Source organism: Rhineura floridana, chromosome 7, assembly GCF_030035675.1.
Source record: "Rhineura floridana isolate rRhiFlo1 chromosome 7, rRhiFlo1.hap2, whole genome shotgun sequence".
NCBI lineage: Eukaryota > Metazoa > Chordata > Lepidosauria > Squamata > Rhineuridae > Rhineura > Rhineura floridana.
This window is the reverse complement of record NC_084486.1, coordinates 133,782,113-133,795,282: the sequence shown is the minus strand read 5'-3', so window position 1 is coordinate 133,795,282 and position 13,170 is coordinate 133,782,113. Positions and strand designations below refer to the sequence as shown.

The 13,170-nt window shown below is 40.7% G+C and overlaps 1 protein-coding gene across 3 annotated transcripts in view; it reads left to right on the top strand.

Annotated features, from left to right (window-relative positions):
* Nucleotides 1–13,170, top strand: part of TNIK (TRAF2 and NCK interacting kinase) — a 392,097-nt gene that overhangs the window by 268,239 nt on the left and 110,688 nt on the right. For all 3 annotated transcript variants that reach the window (XM_061637314.1, XM_061637313.1, XM_061637315.1), the window contains exon 10: nt 9,165–9,340. In XM_061637314.1, the coding sequence (XP_061493298.1) occupies nt 9,165–9,340 (176 nt within the window). The remainder of the gene's footprint in view (nt 1–9,164; nt 9,341–13,170) is intronic.

Genomic DNA, 13,170 nt, shown 5'->3' with positions numbered 1-13,170 from the left:
GGCTGCTGTTTACTTAGGCACCGGACACATACTTTTGAAATGTTGCAGTGCAACAGAAAAGAAGGCAGCCATATGGGTGCTTTTCCCTGGTCCTATTGAACACTCTTCTCCCTCACCTGCTGCACAGAGCAAGTCTCCAGGTGTGTTGCACAGCAGGTGGGTAGACAACAGGACAACAAGAAAGGGACTTCCATGGCTTCCTTCTCTTCCATTGCATTAGGAGATATAAAGTTACAAATCCAGGTTGTAATGTGGCAACTCTTGGATCAGCTCTGTAAATTGTAGTCTGTGGTAGAGATGGGATCTGTTGGCTGGTGCCAGTTAAAAAGCATTCCATCAACCTACCAGGCCACTATCTATTTGAGTTTGATCTTTGTCTGCTAGCTGCTGGTTTTACCAATCCATTTTTTCCCTTGGAAAAAATGTTGATATTAGAAATATTCGTGGAAAATCAGTACATAAAAATCTGGTCTGCAGTGATAGAGAATAAACAAATTAATTGAAAATTTGGTAACGAAACTGAATTAGGCTGAATTCTAGCACATCCCTAGTCTGCGGCACTTTATTGAAGTGATTCCAGTCCTATCTGCAGGGCCAGATCCAGAGAGTAGCACTACTAAGGCAACACTTGTTTATTTAGTTAGTTATTGGGAAGTATTCACATGCATCTGTAGAGACCAGCACATAGTTTGCACACACAAGGTCCCAATTTCAATTTCAGACATCTCCGACTGAAGGATGCAGCAGAGCTGGGAAAGATTCCTTCCTGTGACTCTGAGGAGTTCTGAAACTAAAGGAGGGGAGGCACCAACAACAAGGGGGAAAAGGGGGAAGAACAAATCCAAGTTGATTTAAAATTTAGGAAAAGCGATGTATGAAATAGCAGCAGTAGCTGTTGTAGTAGATGTGTTGTAACTGCACTGTGTGACTCTTGCTGCCTCTGCATTACTTTTTGTGCTTGTGTGAAAAGCAGCAAAATTGAGAGAACAAGGAAGGCAATCTGGCTATGAAAAGTATTTAGCAGAATCTGGACAGCTGTGTGTGCCCGATAAACACAGCTGTGTATCGTCTTCTGTTCATCCGTCCATCATAGTTTGCCATAGGCCAGTTGTTTGAACTGGGAAAAAATGGTAAGAAAGGGAATCATGTTGGGGTAAAAGAGGATACCATTATCTATGTAGTCTTGGTACATGATCAGCAGCCTGCATACTAATTCTCTATCATTTTGGAGGTACTGGGACAAGTACCACTGCGGTTTAGCAAACGCCTGTTGATTAATCACTTGCTTCTTTTCCTCATTTTCTCTTCCTCTTCAACTCTGCTGTTAGTCAAACATTTGGACAACTGCACGTTTTTTCCTTCATGGTTTTATTTTCTTGTGTCTAGGCAAGTTCCTCTCACATTACACTCTTAGCCTGTACGCATAGAAAGATTTAGCATATACCTCCTTGAACCCAGTAAACCAGTAATGTAGGAAGTAAAATACATTATTTCACTCAGTCTCCATGTTGTGTGTTAAGCAGTGGGTGAAAAAAATGCATGTATCTGTCTTGTACATTGTAATGTGTGTAACATACTAAAAGTGCAGTGTGTCCCTTAAATACCGTGGCTTAATGCTGAGATGCTTTCCACAATCTGAGACCTGCTAACACACACACACACACACACACACACACACACACACACACACACACACACACACACACACACACACACACAGACGTTCTTCTACAATAGGTTGATGGTTGATCTTTCTTGCCTCTACCTGGTGTGTGTTGTACAACTGATCAGTTGGGGACACTTGTCCAGCCCTCACTGACAAGGATATGGAGCATATGTCTTTCCACAATGGGCTAGGATCAGGTTGTTTCTGTAGCAGATATATTTGCCTATTTTCATATGAAGGATTGAATTTCTCCCCTTTGTTTGAATCTATAGCAATAATTTGTCGCGTTATAATTTTGTAGCTGAATGTTTGGCAAACTGGTGTTTGTAGTTAATGTTTTCCTCTGTGCACTCAGGAATATATTAATTATAGACAGGCAACCATGAGCTATTAATCACATGGAATATACAAGAATGTTTAAAAACCCAACTCACTGGTAGTTGGGGTTCATGATCAGCTGCTGTATTCATACAATTTTCACATCTCTTAGGTATTAACAAGCAGTCAGTTCGTAACCAGTTGGTACCTACTGAAAAATCAATACTTTATAAAAGTATCTTGTAAAATTGGTGATCAAAACATACTGAGCTGTGCATGCTTGCTTTCATAAAGGTCTGCAGATTTTGTGCAAATGTTTGTTTTATGCAAACAGATTATGCAAGCTTAAACTGTGCCTTTTGGACAGTTTTTCAGTCATGTTAGAGCCAGTGTGGTGTAGTGGTTAAGGTGTTGGACTACTACCTGGGAGACCAGGGTTCAAATCCCCACATAGCCAAGAAGCTCACTGGGTGATCTTGGGCCAGTCACTGCCTCTCAGTCTCATGAAAACCCTATTCATAGGGTCGCCATAAGTCAGAATTGACTTGAAGGCAGTACATTTACATTTTTTTGTAGTAGATTGCTACTTGATGTTCTGATAGTATACCATTTATCTATGTTTTTGAATCATTTGGAACTGTTTATCATTATGGTGGTTTGCCCCAGAGGATCCCCTCCCTGTTACTCTTGAAGGGATCCCCCCTTCGTTCTGATACCCTCTTTAAACATTCAGATAGTGGGCTTCAAAGTCTTAGCACCAAGAGTCGGATCCAGTGCTGCCACTTGTGGAGCAGACACCCCTTCGCACAACACAACTTTCTCTTCCTCTCCTCTCCCCCACAGCCTCTCTGCACACCCTCAAACTCTGCTCCAGAGGTCTAGGGGACCCTCTGGATCAGATGGGGGGCACAGGGAGAAGAGAGGATGGAAAAGTCCCATTGCGTGAGTGGAATGCCATTCACACAGCACTAGACACAGGCCTGAAGTTTTAGTTGATTAATTTGTAAAGGCAAATTTTAACCCGTTGGGCTGAGAGATAAAGGCACAATTTGTTTTTTTTATTGTTCTTTCTTTCAAGGAGCAATAGCAATATGCAATTTAATAAGCCTGTTCCCCAGAAGCCTTTATAGTAGAGTGGCAATTGTATCTTTTCTGTTCAGGCACTAGCATCCCTGAATAACAAACAAAAGTTGTCTGATATTTCTTTCAATATTTCAAGAAGGTACCCACATAGTGGACTCATGGCAATAGTTGTATTTATTTATAACATCTCTGTCCTGCCTTTTGAAAAATAAAGAAAAAAAGCCTCAAGGTGGCTTATACTAAAAAAAAAAAGAACCAAAATAAGCTAGAATAAAAGAACAATAACGTCAGATTAATATCAAGCTGGATTACTTTTTTGTTTGTTTGTTTATTTATTTATTTGATTTATATCCCACCCTTCCTCCCAGTAGCAGCCTATTTATAAGGTTAGGATCAGCAGCCCATGAATTTGGCTCCTATAAGAAAAGGGAATGCATCTCTTTATAGAAGTGTTTATTGAGATAATAACCTTAGTATTAAACCCAATGAGAAAACATCCCACTTGATAAATATATTTAAGGGTTAGCAGGGCAGGAATTGTCAAGTGTTGTCCATAGAGTGGTTATACATTTCATCACCTAGATGTTCTTGTTAACTGGGAACCTTTAAAATAAAAAAGTATTGACTAAGAGCTGAATGGTGTTGCATTTCCAAAACCCAAAGGGATTAGTAGGTTCATCTAGTTTGACATTTCCCAACTCTTATTAACATCTGTTTGAATAACTCGCATGCATTAAGAGGCAGGAATCCCATGTAGGTGGAATTGAACAAATGAGACAAGAAACACCTCTCTTTGGGGTAATGGTGGTGGGGAGGCATGGCGAGAAAGTTATAAAAAACCCCTCTGGCCACAGGGGTACCTGAAGTTTGTAGGATAAAGTGAGCCCTGCTGACTAAAAGAGATGATAATAATGTGAAAGGTTTGGTATAACTCACATTGTGGAATACAGCAGGATTATTTAAACTCGGGTCTAGGACAATGGAAATAGTTCAAAGGAATGAGCACTATATATATTTATAGAAACATATTGTGACTTAAACATTGGCCAGATCTTCCCTTTTTCTTTTTTAGGTAGTCCAGCTAGTTTGGTCAAGGGTTATTTTATTTTTATATATTGTTCTGCTCATTTGTATGAATGTCTTCCACCTAGAAGTCAAAGGTTTACTGTGTTAAACTGTGAAAACGTCTTGATAACTTAGACACGCCGACAGGAGAAATATCCTAGGTCCCCAGTTGTAATGATAATGGAAAGTTAGGTAATAATGATATAGGCTGACTACAGAGGAGTTTGAATCACCCACTTCAAGGAAGCTGAAAGTCGATGTCATTGAGGCAACTGTAAGCCTTTTTAAAAATTTTCTTTACATGCCACTTAGAGAAATGTCAGCGCATTGTTATATTTATTTATTTGGGGAAAAATGAGGTGCTGGTACTCACATCTTGATAAAAGTATTGTGGGTGCCAGCAGAAAATGGTTGCTATGGGCAGCAAAAAAAGAGATGCTGGTACTCTGTGCTGGTGAGTGCTGTCACAAAAAAGCACTGAGAAATGTAATAGGAAAGGGACAGGTGACCCTTAAGGTTGGTACAGGTTTGCTTCTTGTTGAGGAAGTAGTGATATAGATAAAGGTCAGCCTCATCCTTCTTTCAAACTTTTGTGACAGATTCAGAGTTGGAGAGTGGCTAAAATTGATGGATTTTTACCATTCAGTTTATGCTTAGCCCTTGGAGAAAGGTCAGAACCCCTCATAAATCCAGAACGGCTTCCATAGATGGAAGCTGGATTTAGCATAACACATTACAGTATGTCAGTTCATTGAAAGGCTCATTTAAAGCACTAAGCACATATTATATGAAGATATGTGGGTACCATTGACCTGTCTCTCTCCACACTGACATTCAGTGCTGCAAGAAAGAGGTTGTTGAAATATTTTTGTATTGTTTTTTCGGGGGAAACATGCCATAATAAACCATTTTTAACAAAACAACAACTGTGATGTGACATCATTATATTAGCATGATTAGCATGCATGACATCATTAGCTTCTTCCCCTATACCCAGTTCAACCCATACATGGCAGCCAATGCTGTCTACTTGAGTATTGAATCTTTCACTTATTTCACTAATGCATATTTATCTCAATTTATGTACGTGATAACTAGCAGCATCACTTGTCAGCTGCCTCCAGGAAATGGAAGGTGATTAAGTACGCTCTGTCTTTACTGTTATATCTCAGATGACCTAATCATGCGTGCAAGTGGACACTCATTAGTTCAGTTATCAAATACACACTTGTGAACCAGCCCATAGAGTGAAATTTGTCTGCTTTTTTTCTTCATGAGGACTGTGCCAATAAATGGGTCTTTTGAGTGAGGGGAGGACACTTCAATGTTGTTTGTTTAATCTGTTACTTTCTTATCCCAATTAGCATATTTAGAGAAGCAGGAATTGTAAATCTGACAGCTTTAGAAGATGATGTTTATTGTTTTATGCTGCAGTACAGTTTCGGTCATATCTGCCAGTTTCCAGCATTAATTTGAGCTAATTTTCTTGTTTACCAAAGCTGCATGTTGCATAGTAGCCCAGCAGAATCTTTCCTTATTGTGAATCCCTAGTAGTCATTTGTGTTTTATAATAGGGTAAAATTGGTTCTAAGAACTTTTGATAAAAGAAGATGCTGAGAAATCCATTCCAAGAATTCATTAGGATCAGTTAAGCTAAGTGTAGCTTGCATGGTGGGCGAGGGTGGGGGGGAGAGAGGGAGAGCAGCAGCCTGAAATTCTAGAATGTACAGTATTCTAAGAAATGACTGCTCCAAATTCTGCTGAGAGGGAGATCTGACATATTCTTTACAAAAGACAAACCCAGCTAGCTAGCTATCAATAATAATAATAATAATAATAATTTATAACCGACCCTTCCTCCTAATGGAGTAGCAAACAAATCATTAAAACAATGCCATTAAAAACATTCAAAGGCAGTTTTAAACCATTCAAGAAACATTTCAGAAACAATCACATTATTTAAGCCAACAGTTTCAGCCATCTTTTAGCTATCAAATGCCTGGGTAAGCAGGAATGTTTTTAAATTTCTCCTGAAAGCCAATAATGAGAGAAACATACACACCTCACAAGGAGGGCATTCCACAAGCAGAGAACCACCACAGAGAAGGGCCTGTCATGGGTCATTGCCAAACGGATAGTCCCCAATGATGGCACCAACAACAAATCCTCACCTGCTGATTGCAGGATCCAAGATGGTTGATATGGTTTCTAGTCATGATAGTTCCATGCATCCCTGAGATTCAGAGGCAGTATGCCTATGAATATTAGTTGCTGGAGAACAACAAAACATGAATGTTTAGCTAGCAAGATGAGGTTTGTCCAGAATCTTTAGTACACCATTTTTCATGCAGGTTATGTGCAATTGGACTGTATGCATTCACCATGATTTCATTTCTGAATGGTTCCAGTGTGGTCCTATGTGCTGCCACTATTTTAGATTAGTGTTTTAGGACCAAAGTAGATGTAAGAGGGCTGTCATTCTTATGTCTGCACTCATTCACATCTAAAGCTGGAGTGGAGCTCTTGCTTTAATAGGCAAAGGAGTGCCAGGGACTTTCACACCTTACGTCTCCTGTTGCCAGTTGCTGCAGCCACTTTTTTCCTTCCTGGCCCTGACAGCAGGAGTAAATTGAAAATTGAGGAAAGTGGCTGGAACTCTGGACTGAAGGGAGGTAACACACTATGCGTGATGGGAGAAATGTTCAGTGTCCCTCCCCAGTATGCCCTATGTGAATGACCTTCTGAAAGACAGCCCAAAAAGATGAAATGATGCCTATTATCAGGCCAAAAGCTTTTGAATTGCCCAGATTTGGGGTGGGTGGCCCAAGAAGAGTTCTATGTGAATTGAAAATGTATTACTAGACATTCTGGCCAAGCTTGTTGAGGTCATGTTTGGCTACAATATTTGGGCTCATAATGCTCACCTCAAATTAAAATCTGAACTGTATGTGGATTCCTGGCTCACACATCCTTCTCAGCCTTCTCCGTCCCCTCTTCTCTCTTTAAACAAAACTTGCAATACAATCCTATACATGCTCATGGTTTAATGTCTTAATCTGGTTTGTGTCCGTTGCATACAAGTAGACCAGTAAGTCCATTCTGTTGAATGGCTGTGTGGATTTTTTCAGCAAAATCCTAAAAAATGAGTGTGCTTTTTAAACTTGTATATCTCACTTAAGAGGTGGTCTGAGGGCTTCCTGGCTCTTTTTCCCTTTCCTTCTTAAAAACCATTTTTTAGCCGCTTGGAGCAGCTAGAAAGTGCAGGGCTTGCTGCGTTTGTTGAAATGCTTTTAAGTAAAAAGTTCTTAGAAGTGGTAGCATATTTTGAAGTGCCACCACTTTCTGGGTAACTGTATAGTAATTAGCCTTATAGGTGTGTGTGTGTTTTAAAAAAAAGACAATAAAACATAAGTAGGAGTAGACCATGCATAGAAAGGTCTGAAGACATGTGATCTAATCCACATGTCTGCATTCCAAACCAGGCATGATCCATCAGATTAGGGACTGAAGAGGTTCACTCCAGCTTGTGGAGTGAACTAAAATTCTCCCCCATTCCTATATATACAATAAGTCCTGTTGAACTCAGTGGAACTTGCTGCCAGACAAGTGTCTAAGGATTGTAGTCGTATTCAGACCACATTCATACAATTCATTTATTCCACTGTTGTTCCTCTTTTGTTCCATGGGAAGTGTAGTTTGCTAAGGGTGCTTTGGAGACCCTATTCCACCTCACAGAGCTACAATTACCAGAGTTCTTTCAGAAGAGGGACTGACTGTTAAAACATTCTAGCAATCGAAGCTCTATGAGGGGAATAGGGGTCTCTTACCAACTCTCAGCACCCTTCATAAACTACACTTCCCAGGATTCTTTGGAGGAAGCCATGACTATTTAAAGTGGAATAAATGTATGGTGTGAATGTGGCCCCAGTCAGGGCAGCAGCTTTGACCATGGCAAGAGGTGAAGAAGATCAGTGTTCTCTCTCTATCCCCCCCGCCGCCCCCCTGTCCGTCCCTGGAACACTGATAGTGCACCAGGAAGAAAGGGTCCTGTGGCTCTTGGGATACTTCAGTGAGTTTTCTGAAGTTGGATTGGCTGAAAATAAGCCAAATTATTTCTGGTTTTAGGGCAATAGCTCAGCTTATTGTCCAAACTGATCTAATGTAAATAGGGACAGAAGTTGGTCATTTTGACTTGCTGTTGTACTGTACCCATAGAATAGGTTGACTTGTAATTGAGAGACGCCTCTCTCCTGAACTATTTCTGGGATCAGTAGTGCAGCTAGGATTGGGCCTTGGGACTGGTCTAGGGCCCTGCAGCTCCCCCTCTCCCAATGATCACAGAGAGAGTGGCATATGATAGGGGCAGTGGCAAACTAACCCAGTGTCAGCATCTGGGCATGCAAGAGCCAACCAGAGCTGACTCTGGTTATTGCAGATCCTTCTTATTTTTAAAAAATCTTACAGTTGGTGGGCAGCTGGCTGATATATGTGGGTACAGATGCTCATTTTCTTACAAAGATATTATCCTTTTCTACAGCAGAATGATGCTTATTCCTAAGGAAATGCATTTAAGCATTATGACAACAGAAGCAAACATCATTCTATTCCTATAATCTTGATGATGCTATGATTTAAGTGAGTTTAAAATGCCAAAACTTCATGTGCTCAGCGCATCCCCCCCCCTCCAAACAATTCAGGGTTGGCAATCTTTTTCTTTCTGTCTCTTTTTTCTTTTTCTTTTTTTCTTCTTGTTTTTTTGCTCTAACATAACAGGAATGTAGAAGCATCTGTAAGGCATGGAAATGGTGCTTGGGGAGGAGGAAGAAGAGAAATGTTAATTGTGTGTTTCACAACTGAAGTAAAACACATGGCTACCTTAAGAGGTGTCTCTGTAAGACTATTGTCCAGGATCTAAAATTACCTACCTCTGGCACTTTTGGGTCTAACACAAGAATTGTGCTTGTAAATGTTACCTATACCTTTATCTGCATTTTCCCTCCCCCCCCCTCCCCGAATTGTCCGTTTTGGGTAGGTCAAAAAAGTTCCAGTCCTTCATTGAAAGCTGCCTAGTAAAGAATCACGGCCAGAGGCCAACCACTGAACAGCTGATGAAGCATCCATTTATTCGAGACCAGCCTAACGAAAGGCAGGTTCGCATCCAGCTCAAGGACCATATTGACAGGACTAAGAAAAAACGTGGAGAGAAAGGTAAGTCGAGAAGGTTATTCTACAAGCTGAGTGCTGGCAATGAGAGGACCGTTGTGTTGGTCCCTGGATATGGACCATAAAAGTGGTCGCATATTTCTGTTGACAATAGTTTTTTCCCCCACATTTTCCATGTGGAAGAAAATAAAACCATTGAGAAAATGAGAAGTTTTCTGGGTGCTTTGTTTTCTTCAGCAGTATCTTTAACAGAAGTTCCAGTAGAAATCCTATCTTTCCAATGAAAACGAGTCCTTCCTTTGCATTAACAAAAATAAGAGTTCAAAGATGCATTAATGGAAGGGAGAGTGGAGGGCTTCCCAGTGTGGCGTAGTGGAATTCAGAAGTATGAGAGCCAGTGTGGTGTGGTGGTTAAGGTGTTGGACTACAACCTGGGAGACCAGGATTCAAATCCCCACACAACTATGAACTCACTGGGTGACCTTGGGCCAGTCACTGCCTCTCAGCTTCAGAGGAAGGCAATGGTAAAAACCCCTCTGAATAACACTTACAATGAAAACCCTGTTCATAGTGTCGCCATAAGTCAGAGTTGACTTGAAGGCAGTACATTTACATTTTTAAGAGAAGATGCATCCTCTCCTAGTGCAGATAAAAATGGAAAAGACACCTACAACCTACGTATTTGTTCAGCAGCAAATAAATATTCTGTATCTTGCTTGCTATTATTCATATGGTCATTTGAGGAGCAGTAGAGAGCCACAGATTGGGTTGCCACCTCTCCAGGTTTAAGCTGGCACAAATATGTTGATTTTAGTGGGTTTTCAACCAGGCCAGGATATTTTCTACTTCATGTTTAGGCAGTAGGTGTTTAAACACAGCAAAAAGTTCAAATAGCAGTGGAGACACATGCTAAAAAGTAGTCTTAGGTTCTAGTAGTCTTACTGTTCTGCCGGTTCCGGTGCATCTCCACCTCTCTTTTCTGAAAATAGGGGCCTGCAATGCTAGTCAAACCCCGCCCCTTTTTACTGTAAAACCCAGTGGGATCAGCTTGGTTGTGTTTTTCTTTTAATTCGCTTCAGACAAATTTTGCAAATGATCAATTGCCGCTCCATGAGTGGCCAATAGAAACGCTTTGCTCTAGGCAACTAGTGTGCTTACAGCCTTAGTTTTCTTTTGGGTTTTTTTAGTGCATGTGGACAAGCCATCAAATTAGCTGATAATCTGTTATATTATAGTACACTATAGAAGCACTCTAAATATTTCAGAGAAACAAACAAAAACAAAAAAGCTGCCAGTTTTATTATGCTGTATTGTTTAATACCCTAATATTTATTAATAGCTTGAGCTTTTTGAAAGCATAGGTTTGATGTTGATTGAACAGGCTGATAGAGCTATTCTCAGAAGAAACTTGTTCAATGAATGTGTTTCCAGCCTTCTAACTTCAGAATGTGAATTTATTGAATTTCTATACCAGTAAGAATGTCTATAAAATATTTTAAATTAACATATCACAGGCCTGGTTCTCATGTCACGTTAAACCATCATTTAAAACAAATTATGGTTTAATAAGAACAAGAAACATGCTCCTCCCCTGATCCTTCTTTACTACAAACAAAACAAGCAATGATCCGGCTTGTCCTGTAGTTTGAACCCAGGCTTGTGTTTTGTTTTCCCCAAACGAGCCACGAGCAGTGGCCAAGGCTTTTCTTGGCTTACCACTCATGGTTTGCTTGGGGGAAACAAACCACAAGCCTGGGTTGAGAAGATATGATAAGCCAGATTCTGTCTTGTTTCATCTGCAGGAGCAGGGAGGAGCAGCCCAGCAGTATTTGAACATTGTGTACTTGTGTGCGTGAACCTGGGCATTTCTTTCACTTTGACGTTTGTTTGTTTGTTTGTTTGTTTGTTTGTTTGTTTGTTTGTTTGTTTGGAGTTGCAAGCAAATTAGGGCTGAAGAGTTAGGGTCATTAAAGAAATCTACAAGCCTCAACCCCTGACTTCCTCCAACTTTAGCCAAATCATGACACCCCTCCTCCTGTAACCTTCTAAAAACAGCAGCTACTGGGACCATTGCAAAAGAAGGGGCTGTCACCCCCACAATAATTAAAATACTTAGTCCAGTTGTAGATCATTTTAATTACGCTCATTCAAAAGCAGATTCTAGTTTAAATATATGTTTTGTCTTGCAAATGGAGGTTATATCCTAGAAATGACAAGTTATTGAATAGATATCTCTTGCAGTAATTCTGTTTGCCCATATAGCCTGCATTTGACTTCCCAGGAAAAGTGGTATAACTGTGTTACGGGCATAGGGAACTTCCTTACACTTTGTTAATCTGCCAAGCCAAGCATTACCATCTCATTTAGCTGGCAGCAGGCATTCAAGGTCTCAGACGAAGCTCTTGGTCAACCCCACTACCTGACACCCTTCCTTTCAGGGTTGTTGTAAGGAATTATTTATTTATTACATTTATATACCGCCCCATAGCCGAAGCTCTCTAGGCGGTTTACAGCAATTAAAAACATTAAAAACAAATATACAAATTTTAAAACACAAAAACAATTTAAAAACACAATTTAAAAACAATTTAAAAATAATTTAAAAACACATGCTAAAATGCCTGGGACAGGAGGAAAGTCTTGACCTGGCGCCGAAAAGATTACAGTGTTGGTGCCAGGCACACGTCGTCAGAAAAATCATTCCATAATTTGGGGGCCACCACTGAGAAGGCTCTACCTTGTGGCCAGACCCCCAGCTTCCCTCTGGGTAGGCACCTGGAGGAGGGCCTTAGATGTTGAGCGTAGTGTTCGGGTGGGTTCATGTCAGGAGAGGCGTTCCATCAGGTATTGTGGTCCTAAGCCATGTAAGGCTCTATAGGTTAAAACCAGCACCTTGAATCGCGCTCGGAAACATACAGGCAGCCAATGCAAGCAGACCAGAATCTGTTTGATATGTTCAAACCATCTGGTCCCTGTTACCAATCTGGCCGTTACATTTTGCACAAGCTGCAGTTTCCGAACCGTCTTCAAAGGCAGCCCCACATAGAGCGCATTGCAGTAATCTAGCTTGGAGGTTACCAGAGCATGGACCACTGAAGCCAGGTTATCCCTGTCCAGATAGGGATGTAGCTGGGCCACCAACCGAAGTTGGTAGAAAGCACTCCGTGCCACCGAGGCTACCTGAGCCTCAAGTGACAGAGATGGTTCTAGGAGAACCCCCAGTTACAAACCTCCTCCTTCAGGGGGAGTGCAATATCATGTGCGAAGCTTTTTAAACATTTGCTGTGTAAACTATTATTATTTATTGGCAGTGCCGGGGATTGAACCCAGAGCCTTTTGCATCCGAAGCATTTGCTCTGCCCTTTAGCTAAACCAAAATACCTCATTTAGGTTTTTTAAATGATATATAAAATATCAGTTTCAAGTCATGCTGTATCTTATTTCAATCCTTTTCTGTATAGGCTATTAACGTGTCACAGGTGTATTCAGTATACATACAATTGGGGATCTGTGGATGATTTCCCATGATTTCTAGTCCTGACAGGATAGGGCCACGAGATAGTAAGAATTTTGTGGCTAATTGATTGTTCTGGCCCAAATGATGGCGCTGCACATTAACTAACTGGCTGGTCTTTCGAATGAATGCTCAGGGGTTCTGTATGGATTATAAAATGTGGATATTAAAAAACACAAAAGAGATCTTTGCCCTTAACTCAGCGCAAGAGTAGGAATGCAATGTATTCCTTTGGCTTCTGTATTCAAATACGCAGGACCTCATGGAAGGCAGTATATTTTCAGTGCCATCTACTTAGCAAGGTGTTAGCCTTTGTTTAAATTCAGGCTGGTTTGGTAGGTTGTGAGGTAAGGCCAAATAA